The sequence below is a fragment of the Etheostoma cragini genome, chromosome 13, assembly GCF_013103735.1.
Source record: "Etheostoma cragini isolate CJK2018 chromosome 13, CSU_Ecrag_1.0, whole genome shotgun sequence".
NCBI classification, from domain to species: Eukaryota; Metazoa; Chordata; class Actinopteri; order Perciformes; family Percidae; genus Etheostoma; species Etheostoma cragini.
Genome location: NC_048419.1, coordinates 21,216,830 through 21,241,823, shown reverse-complemented (window position 1 = coordinate 21,241,823; position 24,994 = coordinate 21,216,830). Strand labels below are relative to the sequence as shown.

At 36.3% G+C, this 24,994-nt stretch overlaps 1 protein-coding gene across 2 annotated transcripts in view; it reads right to left on the bottom strand.

Moving 5' to 3' along the window:
- The window catches only part of rad51d (RAD51 paralog D), a 21,074-nt gene extending 2,875 nt beyond the window's left edge, over window positions 1-18,199 (bottom strand). The window contains exons 1-11 of one of the 2 annotated variants that reach the window (XM_034890495.1): window positions 18,090-18,199; window positions 17,755-17,904; window positions 17,612-17,673; window positions 12,113-12,231; window positions 6,611-6,692; window positions 6,296-6,430; window positions 6,117-6,212; window positions 5,900-5,990; window positions 4,221-4,291; window positions 3,561-3,728; window positions 2,256-2,382 (exon numbers count right to left, since the gene is read on the bottom strand). In XM_034890495.1, coding sequence (XP_034746386.1) covers window positions 2,287-2,382; window positions 3,561-3,728; window positions 4,221-4,291; window positions 5,900-5,990; window positions 6,117-6,212; window positions 6,296-6,430; window positions 6,611-6,692; window positions 12,113-12,231; window positions 17,612-17,673; window positions 17,755-17,836 — 1,002 coding nt within the window. In that variant the 5' untranslated portion in view covers window positions 17,837-17,904; window positions 18,090-18,199 and the 3' untranslated portion in view covers window positions 2,256-2,286. Of the gene's footprint in view, window positions 1-2,255; window positions 2,383-3,560; window positions 3,729-4,220; window positions 4,292-5,899; window positions 5,991-6,116; window positions 6,213-6,295; window positions 6,431-6,610; window positions 6,693-12,112; window positions 12,232-17,611; window positions 17,674-17,754 lie in introns of both variants that reach the window. The other variant, XM_034890496.1, reaches the window with a different exon arrangement.
- Between the last annotated feature and the right edge of the window lie 6,795 nt (window positions 18,200-24,994).

Genomic DNA, 24,994 nt, shown 5'->3' with positions numbered 1-24,994 from the left:
TGTCGTAAAAAGTGATTAAAAAGTCAGAGTATAGTATGTTGTGAAATGTGAAGTCATAGTATAGTATGACGTAAAAAGAAAAGTTATAGTATAGTATGACGTAAAAAGTAAAAAAAGTCACAGTACATAGTAAGTCATGAAAAGTCATAGTACAGTATATTGTAAAAAGTGATAAAAAAGTCATAGTATAGTATGTCATAAAATGAAAAAAAAGTCTTAGTATAGTTGGTCGTGAAATGTAAAATAAGTTATAGTATAGTATGATGTAAAAAGTCAAAAAAGCCACAGTATATGGTATGTCATTAAAAGTCTTAGTACAGTATGTCGTAAAAAGTGATAAAATAGTCATAGTATAGTATGTCATGAAAAGTCATAGTTCATAGTATCTCGTAAAATATAAAAAAAAAGTAAAAAGAAAAGTCATAGTATAGTATGACGTAAAAAGTAAAAAAGTCAGTTTATAGTAAGTCATGAAAGGTCATAGTACAGTATGTCGTAAAAAGTGATAAAAAAAAAAGTCTTAGTATAGTTGGTTGTGAAATGTAAAATAAGTCCTAGTATAGTATGTCATGAAAAGTCTTGTATGTTGTGAAAAGTCATAGTATAGTATGTTGTGAAATGTGAAGTCATAGTATAGTATGACAAAGAAAAGTCATAGTACAGTATATTGTAAAAAGTGATAAAAAAGTCAGAGTATAGTATGTTGTAAAATGAAAAAAAAAGTCTTAATATAGCTGGTCATGAAATGTAAAATAAGTTATAGTAAAGTATGACGTACAAAGTTAAAAAAGCCACAGTATATAGTATGTTATTAAAAGTCATAGTACAGTATGTCGTAAAAAGTGATAAAATAGTCATAGTATGTCATGAAAATTCTTGTATGTTGTGAAAAGTCATAGTATAGTATAACGTAAAAAAAGCCACAGTTCATAGTATGTCATGAAAAGTAAAAAGAAAAGTCATAGTATGATGTAAAAAGTCACAGTATATAGTAAGTCATGAAAAGTCATATTAAAGTATATTGTAAAAAGTGATAAAAAAGTAATAGTATAGTTTGTCATAAAATGAAAAAAAGTCACAGTATATAGTGAAGAATGATGTAGTCTGACATAAAAAGCAATAAAGTCATGTTATGTGGTAAAAAGTAAAAGTCATACTATAGTATGTTTTAAAAGTCATAGTATATCTTGAAATGTAAAAAAGGTCATAGTATAGTATGTCGTAAGAAGTCAAAAAAAAAGTGATACAGCATGTCATAAAAAGTCATAGTATAGTATGTCGTAAAATGAAAAAAAAAAGTCAAAGTATAGTATGTCATAAAAAAGTCATAGTATGACATAAAGAAGTCATAGTATATTATGTTATAATATGAAAAAAATAGTCATAGTATGACTTAAAAAGTGATTAAAAAAATGATAGTATAATATGCCGTAAAAAGTCTTAAGTTTTAAAAATTCATAGTAAAGGTTCAACTCCGACTTGCAGCATTTTTGCTGCAGGTGTGTGTATTTCTCTCTCTTTTTTCATGTCTTCATCTGTCCTTTGGATATAATAAACCCAAAAATGATCTTAAAAAACAAAAGTCATACTATACTATGTCATAAAAATTCATAGTTTATCATAAAAATGTTATAAAGTCATATTATATTATTTAATAAAAATCCCATTAAAAAGTCATAATATAGTATGTCATAAAAACGTCATAGTATAGCATGTTGTAAAAAATTCCTAGCATAGTATTTTATAAAATTGTTCCTCTTAACTATATACATTTCACTTTCAATCTAAATCCAAAGACTCTTTGAAAGGTTTTTACTGACGCCCCCTGCATCTGAATGGTTTTCAACGATAATTCCGACTTGCCTTTCTGTCCCCGGGTTACTTTAGGCTATGAGGCGGTTTAGTTAAATATCTGAATGTGTTGATGTACCTTAACCGGAAAAGGCTCTCACACATAAAGAAAACCCCATGAAATGTTCAATGCTGCGGCAGGGGGCTGGATAAACATCAACAAAAAGAGCATACTGCCAGTATCATGATCACAATGGGCCAGTTTTAATGTCATTATCCATCCTTTTAATGAAAGTTGCAAACCAGTGAGCTAATGATTGTAGCAACATTTTTTTTTTTATTTGAATAAAGTTCAGCAATCATTCAAACATGTATATATCGCTTTGTTGTATCAAGGAGGGAAAAGAAAGAAACTTCAAAGATACAATTGTTTTTGCAAACTTGGTCCAGAAACATCTATGTACCTTAGGTCAGGGGTTTTTTAGTCGGCTGTCATCAGGAATCAGTCTCATCCAGTTTCCTCTTTCCTGATGATGCTTCTTTAGAGCAACTCCACCACTGCAAGTCAAACTCGGCTTGGATGTAACAAGGCTAGGAAGTTGAGCAGATTACAGTGTTGATTTACTTTTATTTGAAGAGAAACAACTTGGCTGCAATATAAAACATTCATTTTGGCTATGATCCTTCTGGATGTTCTTTGTCAAAGTGCTTTTTGTATTGTCTGACAGAATTGTATTTGTATCTCCAAAACAGAAAATGTATAATTAATGCCTTTGTGGATAATCATTTATGAAAGGAGAAAAAAGTAATGAAAGATTGTAGAACTTTTTATAAGCAACAATACTGTTGATATATTCTTGTTATAAACTGTATTATACTATACCATATGATACATTATATTATATTGATATTCTATTTCATGTTATATTGCTGTTATATCTTTCACAAAGTTATACTATATACTACGTTATATTGTTGCACTATACTTATAACCTTGTGATATTTTGCACTATATCCTATACTTCCACCACTTGCTGTTATACTGGTGTACTATACAATATATTATGGTATTCTATATTACATTACTACAGACCACGTTATTTATACTCTTTTAAATCACTATATCAAAATTGTACCATATAAAACTACATTATGTTAATATGTTAGACTCTTGCACAGTATGCTTTTCCATTAATAAAGAAATACTGAGATCCATTACCTAACCATTTCATATCAGCCTGCTGTACAATTTACATAGAGCCGTTGACTCTGCTGCCATTAATCACACCACTGTCACTTTTACATGTCTTTTTTCTCCAAATAATCTTGTATAGTTTATATTTATGCGGTTCTATTTTTGTTTATGTACCTCTTATTATTTATTTCTGTTGTTTCTGCAACAACCAAATTCCCCCAATGGGGATCAATAAAAGTGTATCTTATCTTAAAATTGCTGTCGGGTAAACAGCCAAGAGTCAGGGATCTAAATCAACGGAATAAGGCTGTTCTACATCCCAGCCTGTATTTGTGATTTTGAATAAGACAGGTATGGTTTTCTTGAGAAAAAAAAAAAGAAGAAAATCTTGCTGGAAGCTGCTTTCAAATGGAAATAAAGAGCTTTGTCACAACAGACATTTTTTTACAAGCGCAAACATAACTTCAAAGTCTCCATTTTAATGAGCCGTTTTAACATTTGCCTTTCAACGAAACCCCTTTGACAGAATCCATACTTAGCTGGATGATGAGTGAGTCAATGCAGCCTGTAGTACCTGTCTGGAAGACTTGATCAGCGTTGCAGAGCGCATGCTTGAGTGGCTGACAGGCGCAACCCTCTCTACTCGCTCCAGCAGGATCCTGGTTCTGGGGATGGGACTCCACGACACGCCGAGGCCCGGCTGCACCTCCCCGCTGCCACTCCTCGTAACATGGTTTGTAACCTGCAGGCCCAGACACCATCATGTTAGACATTTTCATTTTTGTCTTGGGGGATTATCAAACAATTTCTTAACAATGTTTTTTTTTGGTTTAGTATAGCTCACAAGAGATAATACAAGCTTTAGAACTTTCACTAGAACTTTCACTTTAAATAACTATGATTTGGGTTGAAGGCATATTTTCTTCGCTGTATGCTTTTTAATGTGATAGTTCATATTTTACATATTTATAACCTGAACTAACAAATTGATTTCTTTCTTTTACACATTTAATTTCAGAAATGAGTAACCTTTTGGTTTTAGCTTGATTTAGTTCTTACCCATACAAAAGGTATACTTAAAAAAAAAAAAAAAAAAAAAAGAGTTTCCTTTTCATTTCAGGTCTCAAAGCAATAACAAGAGGAAATGTAAAAGGGTTTGTGGAGAGTTTAGATTGACAGTGGAAGTGCAGCTTACATTCAGAGTAGCACACTTCAAGGACTGTGTCATCCTTACCAAAGCAGCAACATTGAAGTCCTTTGCCAATGTCTTGAGAACTCCTGCCACTTGTATCATCAAGGACATGCCTGGAGGCACAGTAAGTTGTAAGAGAATACACAATGTCTTTCCATGGTACTTTCCAAGCAATTCAACAGTAACCAAGGCAACAGATATTATTGTTGTGACATTTACAGTCGTTAATATTCTTATGGTTGACTAATTTTGTTGATAGCCACGCTGGTGGCAGAGCTCTAGGGATTGCAATGTTGGTCAGCCCACAATGTAAGTCTTGAATGAAAGTATTGGAGGGATTGCCGGGAAATTTGGTAAAAATGTCTTTGACTACACAGGAGAAATTATAATTACTTTGGTGATCCCTTAAAAGTGGGCAAGGCTGAGTTGGAACTAGGTGATGTCATATACTTTGGTGCACCAATCAGAATTCTGCTACATTTTAATCAAAATAAAGGGGTTGTCAGTTATCAAACCACCCACAAACTATCTGCTGAGAAAGCTGTTGTGTTTACGACATGTTCAGAGTGTACAAATTCATTCATGATGCAACTACTTTATCTCAGCATTCCCCAACTAAAAAATAACCGGTAACACTTTACCTGGAGGTATCTACATAAGAATGACATGACACAGTCATGACACGTGAACCCTAACCTCAACTTGTAATGACAAGACCAAATGACACTTATTAAAAGAAGCGTTATGTCATATACGCATGATGACTTGTTCATAAGGTTTTATGAGATGTCCATGACAGCGTTACATCACTCTTATTTAGACACCTTCAAGTAAAGTGTAACCAAATGAATTTACTGAACTAAGCTAATCCTCGGTCTTTAACCAACAATTTGACAAAATAGTCTGTACAATACAATGTTATATTGGCTGTTTTTAGCCCTTTTGTTTCATTTGTTTTTTGTTTCTATTCAACTAGACTTGCTCAGGTGTGGAGAACAAGTAACTGCTTCCAGGGAAATTAACTGTATCTTTCTCATAACAAACTTTTCAAAGCTCAAGCTGAAGTGGGTCAGGCAGTAATTTATTCTTGACTTGGTATACTGTACATAGACCGGTATTGTTTGCTTAAAGTGTCTATAGCCACAGAATACTGAATACATGAATTAGGAAGTTTTGGAAACTTGATGTTTCCAGAGATTTAATTACATTTTCAGACCTTGTAATGTCTTTTCCCAATGGCACATGGTAGGTTTATTTTAAATCACTTGTTGAACCCTGTTGTAGTGAGTGATTACTTAAATCAGATCCAAGTTTTGGAGCTTTCTATGAACTAAAAGTTAACAATAAATTTGAAAGAATTCACTTGGATTAATAACTAATTATTTTGACTCTCAAGAGGTCAGACACCTTTTGAGAGTCAAAAGTATTCAAGAATTAAGCTTCAAGGTTGTGGAAAACAGCTCTATTTATAACTGATATTAGAAAATTTAGGTTTTTACTTTAAATGTGATGGTTTAGGGTTTACTGTGACTGTACAAACAATTATGATTTTCTTTCTCACACTTTACCATTACTGGAACTAACTCAGATGTTATGCTTTCCAAATATGTGAGAACCATGTTTTGATGTTTACTTTACAGACATTTGAAGTTAACAGGCTCAGGTGTATACACAGCCTCAGGTACCATGCACTATGATGGACTTGCAGAAAGAGATATCACCTTCATTTTGTTTGCCTCCCAGTAGAGGAGAGATAACAGCTGACACAGAGTCTACGATCACTGCCTTGACAGAGCCACCGCCAATAGACGCCTAATACAAAATGGGACAAAATTAGATTGCAGAAAAGTTGATCGTCTTCCTTAAAGATTCCCTTGCTACAAAAGGATGGTTGGTATATTTTAAGAAGAAGGGGAAAAAAAGTAACTACAAACAAACCTGCTGAAGCCCACCACCGCGAAGACTGTACAGACAGTCGAGTAAAGAGAAAATGTTAAACAAACGGAAGATATGGATCCTCTGAAGAGCTTCCATCTGTAAAATGACATGTTTGTTTCATGTTGTCTTATATTATACATCATGTATTATTAGCTTGAAACTCATCCCTGTCAACTCACCTGCTCTTCTGTGCTACTTGTTTCAGCTTGGAGCATTTGAAGCAAGCGACTGGCAGTCAGCCCTCCTGTCGTATCGAGAAATATTACACTCTGTTTCAGCTGGTAAGAAATGTGCACTGCCACACCGAAGCACACCTATAAGACATGAAAAGCGTTCAGGGAATAGTTGGTGGCACGGGTAATTTGGGTTAGCCATAGTATTATTTCAGCCTGTGTAAAATTTCTTATTCTATATGAGAAAAGGGGAATCTGAAAAGCAGGAATTTATGAGGTTGAAATTATCAGTGATGGAGAGGGAAGGTAGGAAATGTTCACCTGAGATTTGCCACTTCCTGGGCCTCCTGACAGCTCTGTTATCTCTCCAGTATACAAGCCTGAATCCAGCAGTTTATCTAAGCTGCAAGAAACAAGGTGCACTACATTACTCACATCTGTCATCCATTGTAATAAACTATTAGGGCCATGTACATCTGTAGAGCCAACAAAAACTGCAGTTGGGTGAATACAATATAAACAGAGCTTGCATTAGGTTCCAGACTATTCGTAAGATGTTTGTCCAATTCCTAATTTCAGTTGTTTCATTGCATCTTATCAAGCTTAGCCACTGCCCTCGTTTTTTAAATTAAATAACAAATAGTTTGCTTTTCAATAATCTTCTTCTAATCGTCTTAAGAACAAAAAGGGCCTGGCATTACAATTCCTTTTTTAGTTGTGTCAGTGTGTGTGTGTTTTGTTATTTCGAGGCCTGACTACAGTGTGCGTCACATGTCACAGGTGTAAAGGAACTGAAAAATAAAAAATAAAGAGTGTTTGTTATTTGCAAGTATAATGGGTGTATCCACTAAAGATCTTTAGAGCCAATTTAAATTTCAAACAAAGTGAAATGTAATGTGCGGTTGTAATAAAGTGACCACCATAAGGTAAAAAGACATTTTCTGTGTATTCCTAATATCTAAATAATGGAAGAGAAAAAGTGCTGCAACGGCAGTCAAACCAGAGTGTTGCACTCACAGTATATGGTATGCGTCTTAACCATTAGGCCACCACCAACAAATGGATCTTATGTTCAATCCACTACCACTCTATTCCTAACTTACCATTAATTCCTATTTCATCATCCATGTTTTATTAATTTAGCTATTTCTTCCAAGGGCAGTTACAAGGCACTGTCCTGCCAGCTGTACAAGCTACAACTTCTGAATCAGGCAGAAACATTCTGAGATAGATACTTAATCTTTATTCACTGTGTTCTTCCTGTATGTGATCACCTGCCTAGCTTAAAAAATACGCTTGCATCTCCAGCACAAACTAGAGGAGATGGAAGGTCAGACTGTATGACATGGGCGCAGAAATAAAAATAGCTGCTCTACACTGCTATAGGCGACGCTTACGCGCCCGGTGTGCTTTGGCTGTAAGGGAATCTGTTGTTTTTCATGTGTTCACACAGCAATACACTTTAGTAATAACTCATTTCCTACTGAGTTAAGTGAACAGAGGTTAAAAGCAGGCCATGGTTAAACGTTAAACAATCAGTCGTCAACAGCCAATAACATTCCTGTGCTCCCTTTACCTTACTTTACCAATTAGATTTCATTTTGAGAACAATAGTACTGCCAAGCAAGTGCAAACTGGGTCATGGTGTCAGGTTTACAGCATGTTCAGTCTTCCAAGCTGTCCACAGCTTTGGCTTAAAATACAATAGCAATAAATGCTTCAATATCTATGCTTGGAAAGCTGCTGTAGCCTTTAGAGTTGATTGAATACTGAAGAAGCAACAACAACATAATGCCTGTTCAAATTATTGCAGGTGTGGAGTACTACATAGATCAGAGCTAAAATAAATACATAAGTAAGCTTTTCCTCACAATGTGTTAGCAATGGCTTCAAGAGATAGATTTTCTACTTCGTATTTCCTCTTTTAGGTGCCTGATTTTTTTTTTTTTAACCAAGTACAATCATCTCGGGAGGTGCTAAGCCTAGGACGCAGCAACGGTGGCTCTGCAAAATGGTCTCGGGAAGGAACTTGTTTTGGTGGAACATTTGCACAAAAGAAACGCCATCAACGTACAATATTATGGGGGCGTACAATATTATGGGCTTACGAGCCGGCCAATGAGTAGTAACATTATGTTTTGAGTGGACGGCCAGAGCAAGACACCAAAATGGATGCCAGTAAGATTCTGTATGGAAAGTACTTTTTAAAAGTTGCCAAACGGTTCCATTGACAAGTGTGATCTGTGCGTTTTGTTGTTGTGAGCTGAGCTATCATCGCAGCACGTCCAGTCTGATCTATCCAGCCAACTCTCCCCCCCTTGTCAGAGCATTTATTGATTAACAATGTTACATTGTGTGAGAGATTATTTGCTCCAAGTGTGAATGTTATGTGTGAAATTGAACACTACAGTAGGCTATATGGCAAAGGTGTTTTCAATAAAAAACATTTGCACAAAGTTTGAAAGCACTATGAATAAAGTAAACATATTCTTTGTAAATCTTTACCATTATTCCTGGAAAGAACCAAGAAAGCCTGCCTTATTGCACAATCCAAATTTTGTTTAAAACCTGAAAAACGAAAGCATTTTTAGAATGGTAACACACACAGAGCAGCACCAGATGGACATCCGGAATGTATGTCAAGCAATTATCCTGGAAATGTATTTCTGTTGATCCAGACTACTTTTGCACTTACATTTTGATCATTACCACGTTAGTGTTTGTTGTTATACCATATGTTCATTCAACACTGGAGTGCTTAGATTTGTCTATGTCAAGTTCAATGATCTGTGTAGCTTGTGGAATCTCATCATCTTTGGCTGCACGTGCGATGATGAATGTGACAGCCATGTAGTTAAATCTATACAGCCAAAGTCCTTCAGCCTGAAGGTTAAGCATCACTGGAAGCCTGTGGCTGGTTTATAGGGGTTCTCACCCCCCACAGTATGATTGTGAAGAGGAGAACTGGTGGGAAGGGACATAATTGCATTATTCCTGCCTTCTCTGAGAATGGGGCAAAGAGGGTTGTACTGTTGATGAAGCACTAGGTAGTGTTCTTGTATGGACTCAGGAGGCTGAAAGTGATTGTCCTTCAAAAGCCACAGATTCATAATTTCTTATGGGAATTCTTTGTTAGAAGGCTTTGACGGAAGACAACCTTTGCAATTTTCGAGGATGAATCTCATCCCTTGATCACACCCAAAGATCTTTGCATTAGCCTATGCATGTCATTGTATTACAAAGTGTTGACAAAACATGATGTAGGCTACATGATACACAAACTGATGAAAGCTATAAACCATTATCAGACCTTATCCTCCATCCTATTAGTATGACAAATCACCACATCAGCTGTAATACTGATTAGGTTTGTTTAGTAGGAGACAGCTATATAATAGCAATACAGTTCAGCTGTAATTAGTTAAAGATTAAACAATCTGATAGTCCAAGGAAGATTCCCCTACACACTGTTACTAAACAGATGAAGAATTAAGTATAAAGGTTCACCAACGCATTCGGTTATTTTATCATGCTATAATACTTTTTTTTTTATAGCTCTTTGACTTTTACATACTTGTTTGAAATAACCACACACTTAAAAGCTATATGTCTCTTCTATGCATCCCTCTCTGGGTTCAAGACTTCCATTCACTGAACAGAAATTAAATTAATATGCCAAAAGGTGTCCAGCAACAGATGTGATTTAAAGCTGAAGAGAAGTCCGAGCAGTGCTTACAGCCTTAAGGGCGCCAAGAAAAAGTCTGTATGTGGCCATCTTCATGGAGTATGATGAAGACTCAAATATGTGCCTCATTTCATTCAGGCAGGGTTCTCTCAGACAAAGCTGTAAAATACTTTCATTCCAGTTCACTGATTCTGACGCAAATACTTGCAAGATCTTTCTTCTGTCTATGCGGCCGATCAGCCGAAAACTAGTTTCACACTCCGCATTAGCTACCGAGCAAAGCAGGATATATTTGGCACATTGCATTCTCTCGTCTACTCTACAAAATCCTTTACATATCATACACTCAGTTGCCAGTTTATTAGGGAAACCTAGCTAAAACTAATGCAGTCTACTTAAAACAGCCCTGCAATAAACCCTTCCTTCATGACATTTATGATGTTTAGGTTTTGTTGAACCTGTTTAGGTGTTAATTCCAACTTATGGTCATTTTGGAGGTTTTAGTTTGGGCTGCACTTTACTGCCTATTTCTAATATTTTGTTCACAGGATACTAAATACTAGAAACACTTCTCAAACTCAATACAATCACAACACACCCCCTAAAAAAACAGTTTTAACAAAAACTGAACCCCTACGACTTTTAAAAGGTGCTGCTTTTACAGGGATGGTGTATTAGACTGCATTAGTTTTAGCTAGGCATACCTAATAAACCGTAAACTAAGTGTATATTTCCTCTGTCTCTGCATAAACCCCACACCTTACTGACTGTACAAACTGTGACACCATGGACAGCAAAAAGCATCATTCATCAATTCGTCTTTTCACCAGTAGAGCGCAGCCGAGGCACACAAATCCCACTGCCTTTACTTACATGGCTGATTCAGTTTCATATCAGTAATCCAAAGCACTAACTAATTTATGAAAACCATTTAAAAGGAGCAATGGAGAGAAAAAAAACAACTGTGGTCATTAATTGTGCCGAAACAGCTAGTTTAACTGTAGATAAGGTACCATCCTATAAATTATGCCATGTGGCCCATTTCACAGATTCGTCCAGGGCAGTCTGTGTGCTGGCTAAAGAATATTTCCCTTCAAAAAGTGGAGAATTTATGTCCTACACTTTGTGCTATGACTGCATACAGATAGCTGAATCTTGATGCCAGCACTCATCTCTGTGCAAACCTTCGAATGCTGTGTCTCACTTTTGCAAGTTAACTCTCTAAGTTGTGCTGAAATATAACGCCATGCAGGGAGCAGTGGGATTCTTCGGTTTCTTTCAAATCATTAAATTTTGATTTTTCGATGTCCCTGAAAATGTTTTAAAGGACTTGGGTTTTGTTTGTGTGGAAAGTAGTCAAGCTAGAGGCCAGTTAATGCAGCTGATATATCAAAGCCACTTTAGGCTGCGTTCACAAGCCAAATTGAAAAACAAGCTAAGAAGTTGGCTCTAGCTACAAAAATGTAAAACACCAACCATTTCTAAAACACTCTATTGCTCTGCTGTATTTTTACAGTTACCATACTCCAGATGCATATTTTACTGGCACAGTTCAATACCAATTTGATTTTAACACCACTGAAAAGATTTTAGTTTGATAAATTGGACAGACGCAGAGGAATCTGGTTACAAAAAATCTTGTGATGGACAATACTATTGATTTTGAATGTTATCCTGTGATTGCGGACAGTCTGTGCTGGTCTGCAAAGCTGAAGAACAAAAATTGCAGACATAATAAGACCGGCAAATGACTTAAATGCATACCTTGCAACAACAATAGTAGTTTAAGCACAAATAATTAGGTGCAGCAGACAAATGATGTCTTTTGATTTTCAAAATACCACAACTACAACCACTTAACAAATCAAACACTTTAATCTAAAACAATATCCGTTGGCCCAGATGAAGAAGCAACAACATAATCAAACAAGCATCACCACAAAATCACTTCTGCCTCTAAACTGAACACTGGGGAAATGGCTTTTAGCTTAATATTTGGGGAACTGTCCTTAGAAATACATATTTTGTTGTTGAGGTAAATCTTCCATTAAGCTCTTGTGGCACTCAGCCCACCGTTAAATCCCAGTCCTCGAAAGACAAAACAGTGTGCTCTACTGTGTGTGCAGAATTGTCTTTACCTGGGATTTCCAGTGGAGAGGATGGCTGTTGAGCTCAATAGTTCTTCATACAGATCAGCGCCTGACACAGGGAATGCTGTGTGTTGGGCCAGCAGCACTCGGCGGATGGCAAATAGAGCCTGAAATACAATAATTACAGCATATGAGGCTCACACACTGCTGCATGGATAAGCCATGTCCTGATCTACCTCAGCTAGCATTGCCTGATCGGGTAGTTTTCCGCTCAATTGGGCTACTGTGATTATAATCGCAAAGCAAAATGTTGTCTTGTTTTTCTTAAATTATGTAATAATAGCCACACTGTCTGCTCAGAGTTGGTTGATATTCGATTACTGAAATTACAATGGGCCACTTTGCATTTAAGTGGCGTCAGCAGGTAATTTACAAAAATGTACACATCAACACCATATAAGATTAGAATTAGGGAATTTAATCACATTCTGGAGAGCATGTCAAGAACTTAGGGCAGGTTCTGATCCATATCAATGCTAGTAATGCTTAGTTTTAGGTATTCAACTGCAATGGTCCAGTGCGATGCTAGGATTAACAATTACTTTGTTATTATTTAACATGGTTATCTTTTGTTTTGTAGATTAAAAGTCGAAAGATATAAAAAAAATGCCAAAGATCCCTGTTCAGCTGAGACAACCAAACCCTCCCGATAAACTTATTTGTATGGATTTGCTTGCAGCCAATCATCACAAGCATTTGATTTACAATGTGTGCCCAATTTGGCAGCAACCACAACCCACACAGCCCGTGGTGTGGCGAAGTTCAACTTTTTGACGAAGTTGCAATTTAAGCATGCCAAGATGCTTCGATTTACATGATGGGTATAGAATGAAGTTGAAAAAAAATGTATCAAATGATGTACTCTATTTGTATCAGAATTACTTTAAGGGTACTGGTATTGGTACTCGTATCATTATTTTTTAAACAATAAGCAGTCCTAACACAAACAAGCACATATGACAATTATGCATAATTTAGTTAATTATAACGGAGTCCTGCTTTTTCACATATTAGGGAGAGATATCCAAAACATCTCCGCCTAGCAAAAACTCTAGATCCCACACGGTGATGGCATACAGAAGAACAGCAGTCATTATGTGACTGGATTTTTACTGACCACATAATAATAAATCACCTTGCATACTGATGCTGATACAACAGCCTTTAAAGCATAAGTTTTCCAACATTAACAAGAGCTGCAAAGATTAATCAATTATTCATTAACTATTAGATTAATCGCCACCTGTTTTGACTATCGTATAGTATAGTACATTCTTATATAAAAAAGTAAAAATTCTCTTAATCCAGTTTTGTTGATGTGAATATGTTCTAGATTCTTTGATTCTTTGTGACAGTAAACTGAATATCTTTGAGTTGTGGACAAAACAAGACATTTGATCTTGGTCTTTGGAAAACACTAATCAACATTTTCTCCTGCTCTTTATAGACAAAACAACTAATAGATTGATAGACTTAGATAGTATTTGTTAGTTGCTAAAATGAATGTGCAAACTAAAATCACCTACAAACCTATCTGTTGGTATATGTCTCATAAAAAAAGCTTTTCTGAGAATGTTAGTATACAAATCACAATCTTTTCTTCTGTAGACTGTTAATATTTTGATGATTCATTTTGTACTCCAAGGCACACACATAAATGCATCCAATAAAATTTGATATGGGGCGTCCAGCCAACCCCTCCCATCACATAAAACTGCACTTGACCGTTGGTTTGTGGGTCACAGTAGCTATCAGGGTGATCTCATGGGTCAGAGGTGAGTCTGGATAATTTAGTTTGCCTCCACATTTAATAATGGATGAGTATTGCTATCACTCTAACCTGCTGTGGTTAATCATATATGGCAAAGCTGCCAAGAACCGCCGCCACGTCCTGCAATTGGCCGCCTGTGGGCAGATTAATCAGGCTATCAATCTGAGACTCCGTGGTCGCTAAGTTACGTCCACTTGTCATATCCCTCTCACAATAACACTGCCCCAAAACTCAAAAGTTAAAGATCCCCTACTTGAGCATGAGTACACGCAGCATGACCGCCTGAGGCAATTGAATAAACATTCCTCCACTCTACAACAATAGCGGAAAAAGACCAATCACATCAGGACTTTTGCTCAGCTATCACCAAATGAGATCTTTGGATTTCTGTTTTCAATAAATACATGTGATTGTCTCATTTTGAATTATTAAAAATGTATACAAAAAATTAAAAAAAATTAATTAAAAAAATTAATTAGCTTGAGAGCAGAAGTATAACATATTTGATGTTGGAACCTGCTACCTACCACACTACAGTAGAACATCCCACTGGATGTTCCAACATGACATCAGCTTACTGCATGAAAACCCATTGTTCAGTAAACAGGCTGGGTTGTGAAGCTTTTTATGAAAACAGATCAGAGAAAGAGCACTTACTGCTGTTTGCTGTAGGCCCGTCCAGAAATTATGTCCAACAGCAGAAATGTATTTAGGGAAAATAAGGCAAATGTGTTGGGTCTCAATTAGTGGGAATGTTGGCGCCCCAATTTGGGATATAAGCTAAACAATGGGTGTGTCTTTACATAGACACCTTGCCATAACCAACTTTAATTAATGTATGTGTTGCAGGCTGCTTTAGTCAGATGAACGTGTCAGTGCAGATGACCTAGCATTGACCTCCTAGCCATTGTAACAACAATGACTCAAATCAACAGCAGGAGTCTGACGGACCAGAGGGATGCTGGTTATCAGCTCAGGGGATGCCTGCAGGCTGAACAAGCTGGTCAGGAAGTCTAGCCTTGCCATGGCGATGACATGAACCAGCTGCAGGCCATGATGGAAAAAAAGACTATTCCAAAAATGGAAGGATTTCTTGGGTGAAAAGAAACTTTCAAGATCTCTTCTAACACTTTCATCGTCTTGATCAAGGTGGTACTTAACTCTTATAATATGCAATTGTTGAGGGGGGGGGGAATCTAGAGTCAAAGGTTGAATTACATGTAGCCAACAAAAAAATAACATGCAACTTGATAAGAGGACGAAGGCCGTATTTCACACTTTCCTAAAGTTCCTCATGGGGTTACAAAAAACTGAATGTACAGACAGACAGTTCGACAACGATTTTTTGAAGTAAACCCAAGAAAGCTTGGGTTGACTTCCGTGCCCTTTCCACACACACACAATTATTCACCAATAGAGTATCTAGAAGGTCGTTCTGGGTCACTTTCCTTATTTTTGCACTCTTATATCTCTAAAAACGTTTGGTGGAAACACTATTTATGATCTAAAAAAATAATAGATTCCTGTTATCTGCCCATAAGGTCAGAGCTGAGTTTGGTCTACGATCTTTTTTCATGGTTTTTACTGCGAAATGATTTAAAACTTAAAGAGCTGGCCTTTCTTTGTGGGTTCAAACTGATAATGAATGAATGAATGACTTTGTGGCAGACCCAATAAGGAGATTTTTTTAGTTTTACTTTCCTCATGGCTAGAAACTTTTCTATTGTTTACATACTGTACAGATGCAACTATGTTTAAAATACAATTTTTTTATTCTTATTGTATCAATTTTTACAAATATTACCATGCGACTTCTGTTAAAGGTCCCATGGCATGAAAATGTCACTTTGAGTTTTTTTTATTTTTTTAACATAAATATGCCGATGGTCCCCCGGGGGTAAAAATGGCGATGGTTGTAAACCGAGCACTGGGTATCCTGGTCTGCTTTTGAGATAATGAAAGCTCAGATGGGACGAGCTGGAATTGTCTCTTTATTACGTAATAAGGGGAAAATGTTACCCCCCCCCCCCCATTCTCTGCTTTGTCCGCCCAGAGAACTGCTTGGGCACTTGTGCTAACAGTTGTAATTAGCTTTATACATAGCCAACAAGACAGTAGTACACCAAGATATGGGTCATACCGAATTTAATTATCTAAGGATTCAATCTCATCAGCGTCAGTGAGCCAATAACCATGCAGCATGCTTGTATCATGGTCTAATAATGCTGGTGATTGACTGTCAGGCAGGAAAGATGCACAGAGATGGGTCACCTGTGTCTGTGTGTGTGTGTGTGTGTGTGTGTGTGTGTGTGTGTGTGTGTGTGGTGATGTATTTTGAGAGACTTGACTACAGTGTCTGTCACATACTGTAAAAGGAACTGAAAAAATAAAGATTTCTTTTTGTTCAATTGGATTTTATTAAACCCATCTTACTCTCTGCGCAGCCGCTCCCCCATTCACTCACACACTGCTCCCCAGCAACATGGAGAGACACAGCGGCGACAGCGCCGGTCCACATTTCTGACATTTGTCCACAGTTTTAATTGCCATTAACACAACTGTATGTTGTTAAGCATGAGAGGCAAACCTGTAATTGTACCAGTGTTTCCACTGGTAACTCTGCTATTGCGGCAGCCACGGCAAAAAACACAGAAGAACTTATTGAATGCAACTAACTTCAGTTTGTAGAATAAGAGCGTGTGAGATGGAGCCTGCTGGACCTGGACAAAAGATGTGACCTATAGCCACAATATCATAGTTCATAAAAATGCGTAGTGACGATACAGAAATTTCATACACGACGTGTGTAACTCCGCTGACCCGCCATTCGACCCGTGCTAGACCCAATCATAATGAGTCAGCCGTCACTCTGTGAGCAGCGTCCATCGCACTCCTTCTCTATCCCTAGCTCTTTTAATCAGTTATAGTTGAAAATAAGTGAAGGAGCTTTCTAAGAGATACATTTCTTTTAAAAATATATCCTAGGCTATTATACGTACATATATAATATTTCAGATAATTTTCATTAACATGTGTTGCAGCTGCATGTATGTACAACATACAACTTCAATATAAGAGGAATGTAGCACAATATGGATGTAAAAACAGTTCTAAACAGCCTATGTGACAAGAAAATTAGTTTTGGTTAAAATCAACAAATAATTGTGATAATTAATCATGATCTCAATATTGATCCAAATAATTGTGATTATCATTTTGGCTATAATCACGCAGTCCAAAATATAAACCACTTCCACAATGACAAACTCATGTGTGTGGGTGAAAGTTTCAAACATTTTGATAAGGGCCTAATTCACCCACGCTTCACTGTTTATGCCAAGTATATAAAAGTGTGGGTTACCACTGTTTCATTTCAATTGTTTTTAACACTGCAAAAGAAAGCTATTTGATTCATTGCAAGAAAATAATGTGATATAAAGTTTGTCTTCAGGGATCTCCCATTCGCTTCGTTACGGCTGCCATCTATCTATCTATCTATCTATATATAATATAATATATAATATATATATATTACTTTTTTTAGACTTGGTATATTTATATTTATCACTTTACATGCTCTGCACGCCCATATAAGCATTTATTTATTTTCATGTATAAAGCTAATATCTCGATTTTTCAACGGTGTTTTGTAGTTTTCAGGGTCCTTCCCCTCAGTGAATGAGCTATATATGTATTTGAATTAATGGCATACATACCTTATATGATACAGAGCATCTCTGAGCAAGTTCCTCAATGTCAGACGAGACCACGTCCTCCACTGTAAAAACAATAAGCCATGCTTGTTACGGCTTGTCTGGTTTTTGAGTGATGATGAAGTATCCTCAAAACACACACTCACCTGTTTTAATATCGGCAGCACGTAGGTCACGGACTAAAGCCTCATCTAGTCCGGGACACATTCCTTCTCTCAAGACTACCATGGTCTTGCATTGTTAACTGCTAGTTTGCGTGGAACTCTGCTGTTAGGAAATAACACGCAAAGTGTGCCCTAAAGATGAAAGAAAGTGAATGGACGTTAAGTTAAGTTAGCTAGCTAGATGCGGCTAAGTAATGTTACGCTTGTTTTTAGCTTTGCGAGAATAAGTTACCTAGCTAACGTTAGACCGCTAACGACAGCATTCAGGAGTTTCACTTAACTTTCACAACGACTAAACCCTGTCATTATTTACTTACGACAAACTAACGTTTCCACCAAAGTTTTTCGATCAACAGCAGCACCCGCCTAACAATGTGCAAAGGTTTAATTTCCTCCTCCTGCTTGCCGTAGTAAAGTGCACTCGCAGTGTATTTAGGGTAATGTAGTATACAGCTCTCAAGTGGTTGGTTGTCCTAAGTCTAAATTTCTGTTACAAAGATTTTAATGGAGATGTATGAGTAGAAGCTGCATTTTAATCATTTTTATTTGAATTTAATGTGTTCATTTTTAATTTTATTCAATTGAATTCAGTTTTAAGAATTTAAATTCAGTTTTAGTAAAACTGTAGTTACAAATTAATGAATTCAATTTTGCTATTCAAATACTCTTTGTCAATGCAATTGTTCAAGTTGTAAACAAGCAATATAATGCAAATTATGTTCAAAAAGGCTTATTCAAGTTAAGAAGTTAAAGTTTAAATATGAATGATGAAGAACGAAATTAAATTTATGGTGACACATATTTCTGCCCATAGTATGCTTTGCCTTTTTTATTTAGCCTGTTCATTTTCTTTAGTTAAGCGTTAGATAATGCACATCTTGGACTATTGCAGTATCTATACTGTAAACTGTTGCACGTCCCCTGTTAATATGATGTATTTCTCTACGCATCGTTGTGTTCATTAAAACTGTGAAATAGTGAAATAAAAGTGTAATAAAAACATATGTTGTCCCACATTCTATAAATACAAGCACCAAACCAACTGATCATCCACAAAAAATAAAAATAATTTACATACAAGTACAACATAACCCACACAGGCCTACCAAAATAAACAAAAACATATTAAAAACTCAATCAAAAAACCAACATAACAGATGAAAATAAAGAATAAAATGAGAAGTAAATAACTATAAATACCATTTAACACAAACAACAGAAGAACATCACAATTGACTTCTAGTCCCACTTACAATCCCAAGTATGTCTTGAGTTATTCAGTCCACCTTACCCAGCTGTCAGACAGGTTTTCTAGATGGAGTTGCACTATACTGCATATTTTCCATATGTCAAATTAGGTCAGTCATTCTGTAGCGTCTTTGTTTCATACTTCAAACTTGTGATAGGGGTTTTTCTATTCATATTCTCCCTTAAATAGATTTTGGCCCCCTAATTTTTTGGCATTAGCATTCTCATAAAGTCATCAATAAAAAGACAGTGCTATTGCAAGTGGTCATGGCACTTTTGATGTTGAGGGCCCTTACCTTAAGTGATCAGTAGTCATAAACTCTGTTACATAGTGATTCTCTCCAGCTGAAAAAGTAATTGACTTTGGCTCAGCTTGTCACTTTTTTCCGTTCTATCTGTTTCAACTTATGATCAACTTCTATTTGTATTTCTTCTGTCACCAGTAATTTTTCAGCTGAATTGCCCTTAAGCAAGACATTGAACCCTGCAAGCCATCTTTAGTTTTTTAGAAACATCATCACATTTCATTGTTTTAGTGTAACTCATAGTTTTTCTGATCTATTCACAGATCTTTGATTGCTTCTTCTTTTAAGGTTGACATTTTTTTAAATTTCTGCTTTATATATCATTGGATTTATTTGATCAAATACCCTGCGGAAGAAAGGGATATAATATAAAATATGGGTTTTTCAGGGATCAAAAAAGGATCCTGTACAAACCATTAATATACTTTCATAATTCCACCCAAAAAATTGCATTAGGGTTTTGGATAAAAGCTGATATTGTGTTAATCATCTGACTATGCATGTATGAGTAATGAAGATCTACTTTGTGATGGTGGAATTTCTGCTTTGTATTTTCCATTATTGAAGGCTTATTCAGCAAAGTGGTCCTAGAATAGTCCTGAAAGTACATCACTCTACTGAAGCAGAGTGAAGTCCACCTTACACAAAATGATGTAACAGATACTGTCAATACTGTGCAAGTAAAGATTCACAGCTAAAATAAAGGAACAACTTAGGCAAGTGAGGTTTACAAATTATGTTGCAGGAAGGAATCCATAATAATAAAGCACATAACTTTGGAATTACTTGCTCACTACGTTTGACCAACAGTTCGGTGGTTTTGATAGGAGTATTGGGGCCAGGGCTATGGGGCCCATTGTCTTGAAACACAATTCTCTGCATCGATTTATTAAACAATCGTGAGACACTTTATACCCTAAGCTAATTTCTGTCCCTGTTCATTTTACATAGTTTACAATATTTAACACCCGTGAAACAAATCGCGCTGTGGAGCAAACCAAAACACCATATAGAGGTTTTAATGCTTTGAACATTGTTTTGGACTTGATGAAGGACTTGATGAAGGACTTGATGCTGTTGATGAAGTCTGGAATGAATGATAAGAGGAAAAACGTATTGACAGGGAAACAGACACAACAGCCGCCCCAACAGTGCTTGACTTGTTTACTCACCCATCATGGCTTTCTTAAATGTTTCACTCTGTAAAATGCAGTCTAAAGTGGGGAAGGACCTGGTACCAAAGTGTGACAAGATGGTTAAAAGTTGGAGTCATGGAGAGCCATGTAGACGGGAACGTTCTTGCACTTTCTTTTGTAATGTATGTGGGAAATGTATCATGAACTTGGTTTACATCTGGATAAACGTACATACCTTAATCACCTCCCTAAAATTTTACACAAAATGAAAAAATAAAAAAGGACCATATAACAGTTTAATAGGAGCTTCACAAAAAGTATTGCAATGTTAGCAGTGCAGGAAATAAACCATATCCTTCACCTAAAAAATGTTTGTGGCTGAAGTAGTAAAAACACACAGGTTACAGGTAGGCGTGGTAATCTTCATTCCCATGGAAAAAAAATGGTTCAGGTAAGGTCATTTCTTTTAGGTTATTCTCAACAACTTAAAATTTAGCATATTGTATGCCAACACCAAAACAGGTCAGTTGATTTGGTAATTAGAGAAAGGGTTATGCCGGCTGTTTTGCGGCGTCCATTTTTCCTGGTATGGCTGTGTGTTGCTGAGATTAAGAGATGATGTCAAGATATGAGTTACTGAGTGATGGAAGTTGAAATCAAATGGGAAAGAATTCTTCTCTAAGTTGTGTCTTGAATTTATTAATTACTGAAGACTTTTATTTCAGAGTTATCAAAAATAAACCAAACAAAACATAAAAGAAATGTACTACTAAGTTAAATAAGCAAAACATTCAGTAAACAATAGACGTGTCTGAAAAGGATTTGGAAGAAGTATACACTTATCCTACCTCTTTTGCATAACTCAGTAAATTCATAATATTATTTCATTTACCCCTTATTTATATTTCACATTTATCTTAAATATACCTGTATGTGAAATAGATAAATGTGAAATATATAAATATGTGGTAAATGAAATGATAATATATTATACATTATATATATGTACATACACACATACAGTGTGTGAGTGAATGGGGGAGCGGCTGCGCAGAGAGTAAGATGGGTTTAATAAAATCCAATTGAACAAAAAGAAATCTTTATTTTTTCAGTTCCTTTTACAGTATGTGACAGACACTGTAGTCAAGTCTCTCAAAATACATCACCACACACACACACACACACACACACACACACACACACACACACACACACACACACACACACACACACACATACATACATACATACATGATTTGTGCAACTTGAAACTAGATCACTTGATTATTTGACTTACAATTCCAAACAACATTTTGTTATTTATGTTGCTTTATTTACTATTATTACTGTCAAACCATCTTTTAAATTTGCTAAATCCAGATGTGATTAACTCCAGAAGTCGGTGCAAATCCTCACCACTACAAAAATATTTGTGTCATCTGCAAATAAGACAAATTTAAGAAATTCTGTTTTACATCAGTCATTTGTGCAGCGAATAAAAGTAATTGGCTCCAACAGTGACCCCTAGTGGACACCACATGTCAAAACAAGACAACATGTTTTCACCCAGCTTTACAAACAGTTGCCTGTCATGTAGATAGCTTCAAGAGAACTGACTGAGAAGAGATGAAAATTGAAAAGAGATGAAAATTAAAAACGTTTACATGGGTGTTCTGAAAAAGGTTGACCTCAACAAGAGCATCCACAGACTCTCTGGGCTTAGGGTCAATGAAATTTTGAGAAAAGTGAAGAAGCAACACCATCTCTGCTCTAACTTTATCATCTCTATTGAGTAGAGATTAACTATGCGTACTGCAGTTTTAAAATGGCTTCAACATTTGATGTAGAAACACTGCTAAACAAAGAACAACCCTGTGAATTGTCCACACATCAAACCTCTAGAGAAAACAATGGCCCAGTCCCACTTTTAGGTAATGGAAGCAATGTTGCCAAAGTTAGCCTTACTCACGTAGAGCTTGTCTTTTACACCATAGCCATTCCAGTCATCACATTTTAGCCCAATTTCCCACAATTGTCTGAGACAGTGTCAGCTACCATCAGCAGAAAACTTCTAAATGAGGGAATTTTTGGTGAGGGAATGTCAATGTCAAGTCTCTTTATTAGAGCACCAGACACTTAGCTATGCCAATACTCTGTTAAGCTGTTATTCAGAAGCCAGTTGCCAAATCAAAGTGTTTGATTTATGCAGTTGCATTCCTAGAAATGGGAGGTCTCACTAGAATTGTTTAACTTGCCCTAATAAGAAAAGCATTTTTGGCCCGCTTAGGCTATGACATATACATTGAACCCTCTGTGGGAGATTCCACTAGAAATTGTACTTAATGATTCAAATAAATATTGCACCAATGTCAATGTATGGCTAATAGAAGTGCTTGTTTTTGTCACTGACAGGGCCAGATTGATATTATTAGTGTCTGACAACATTATGAAGTGTTTTTCTTTACCTTGTTATGGCCTCTTCCACACAGTCAAGGCAAGGCAGCTTTATGTGTATAGCACATTTCAGCAAAAGGAAAATTTAAAGTGCTTTACACAAAAACAGTTAAAAATAAAAACAGATAAAACACAAGAATAAACAGTTTAACAAAATAAAAACAGATAAAAATAGATAAAACTCAAGAATAAAAAGTTACAGTGCAGTATAAGAAATTAAACATTAAAGAAATGAACAACCATTTAAAGAAAGGCTACATCAAAAAGAAAGGTCTTCAGTGTCAGATGCAGATGATTGAAAAGAACTGAAAGTAGCAGCGGATCTGCATTTTTCTGGAAGTTTGTTCGAGATATGAGGAGCATAGAAACTAAATGCTGCTTTCCCCTGTTTAGTTCAGACTATGGGGACAGACAGCAGACCTGTTCCAGATGACCTGAGAGGTCTGGGTGGTTCATAGTGTAGTGGCAGATCAGAAAAGTATTTTGGCCCATTTAGTGATTTATAAACTAGCAAATCAATTCTTTGAGGCACAGGAAGCCAGTGTAAAGACTTCAGAACTGGAGCGATGTGAGCCACTCTCTTGCTCTTAGTGAGCCCTCGAGCAGCAGCGTTTTGAATCAGCTGCAGCTGATAGATTTTTTAGGGAGACCTGTAAAGACGCCGTTACAGTAGTCAAGTCTACTGAAGATAAAAACATAGTTTTTCCAAATCCTGCTGAGACATAAGTCCTTTAACTCTTGATATATTCTTAAGGTGATAATAAACTGACATTGTAATTGTCTTAATGTGGCTGTAAAAATTCAGATCAGAGTCCATGACTACACCAAGAATTCTGGCTTTGTCTGTTGTTTTTAACATTGTTGTGTGAAGCAGAGCGCAAACTTTTAATCGTTCCTCTTTTGCTCCAAAAACAACCACCTCAGTTTTTCCTTCATTTAATTTCGGAAAGTTCTGGCACATCCAGCTATTTATTTGTTTGATGCACTTAGTCAGTTTTTGTATTGGACTATAGTCCTCTGGCAATAAGGTTATGTAAATTTGTGTGTCGTCCGCATAACTATGGTAACTTATTTTGTTGTTTTCCATAATCTGAGCCAGTGGAACCCTATAGATGTTAAACAGAAGAGGCCTCAGAATGGAGCCTTGGGGAACTGTGCACGTCATATTTGTATGCTCAGATGCATAATTACCTATTGACACAAAGTAGTCCCTATTGTTTAAGTGGTATTCAAACCAGTTTAGTACTGAGCCAGAAAGGCCAAAAGAGCGTGTCAAATGCAGCTGAGTTGAAGTAATACTAAGACTGATATTTTACCACTGAGTTAAGGTGGAGGTCATTAAATACACAGTGCTTTGGTGTGGTCGGACACCCGACTGAAAGGTACCAAAACTGTTGTTTAGTGACAAGAAATGGTTGAGTTGTTCAAAAAACGCTCTTTAAAAGATTTTACTTATAAATGGAAGGTTTGATATCTGCCTATGGTTCCTCATTAGTGACGTGTGCTGAACATGAACATGAACTTGTGTTCATTGAAAAAGAAAAACAATCTGTTAGAAAGATAAACCAAAGTATTGAACAAATCAAAAGTTTTACCTAATTATTTTAAGAAATTAACTATCAGGAGCACCAAAGTTTGCAAATACCATGAGTGTCTGCACCAAGTTGCATGGTAATCCATCCAACAGTCGAGAAATTTCCCTTTGAACCCCACATGTCAACCTGCTGGTTGTGCTAGAAGAAAAGTCAGGGAGTCACCAAAATCATTGCAGTACATACACACAGAGACAGACAAACACACAAACAAATAAGAGCCATTGACAAAGAGACCGGCATAAGACAAAAGGGACCAAACACACACAAATAGAATCAAGAAGGCTACAGCACAAGTCTACAACATGGATTTCAAGGATTCAGCAATGCTGAGCCAAGTGTCCAAAGTCTTCCCTGGCGCTCAATTTATGCGAGCCGTGGAGAGCTCCATTTTCCAAAAAGGAAAGGATCTGTTGAGTTATAAAAAAGTTATAAACTTTGTATGATGCAGCCAGGATAGGATTAAGAAGCATTGGGTCTGTTAAGA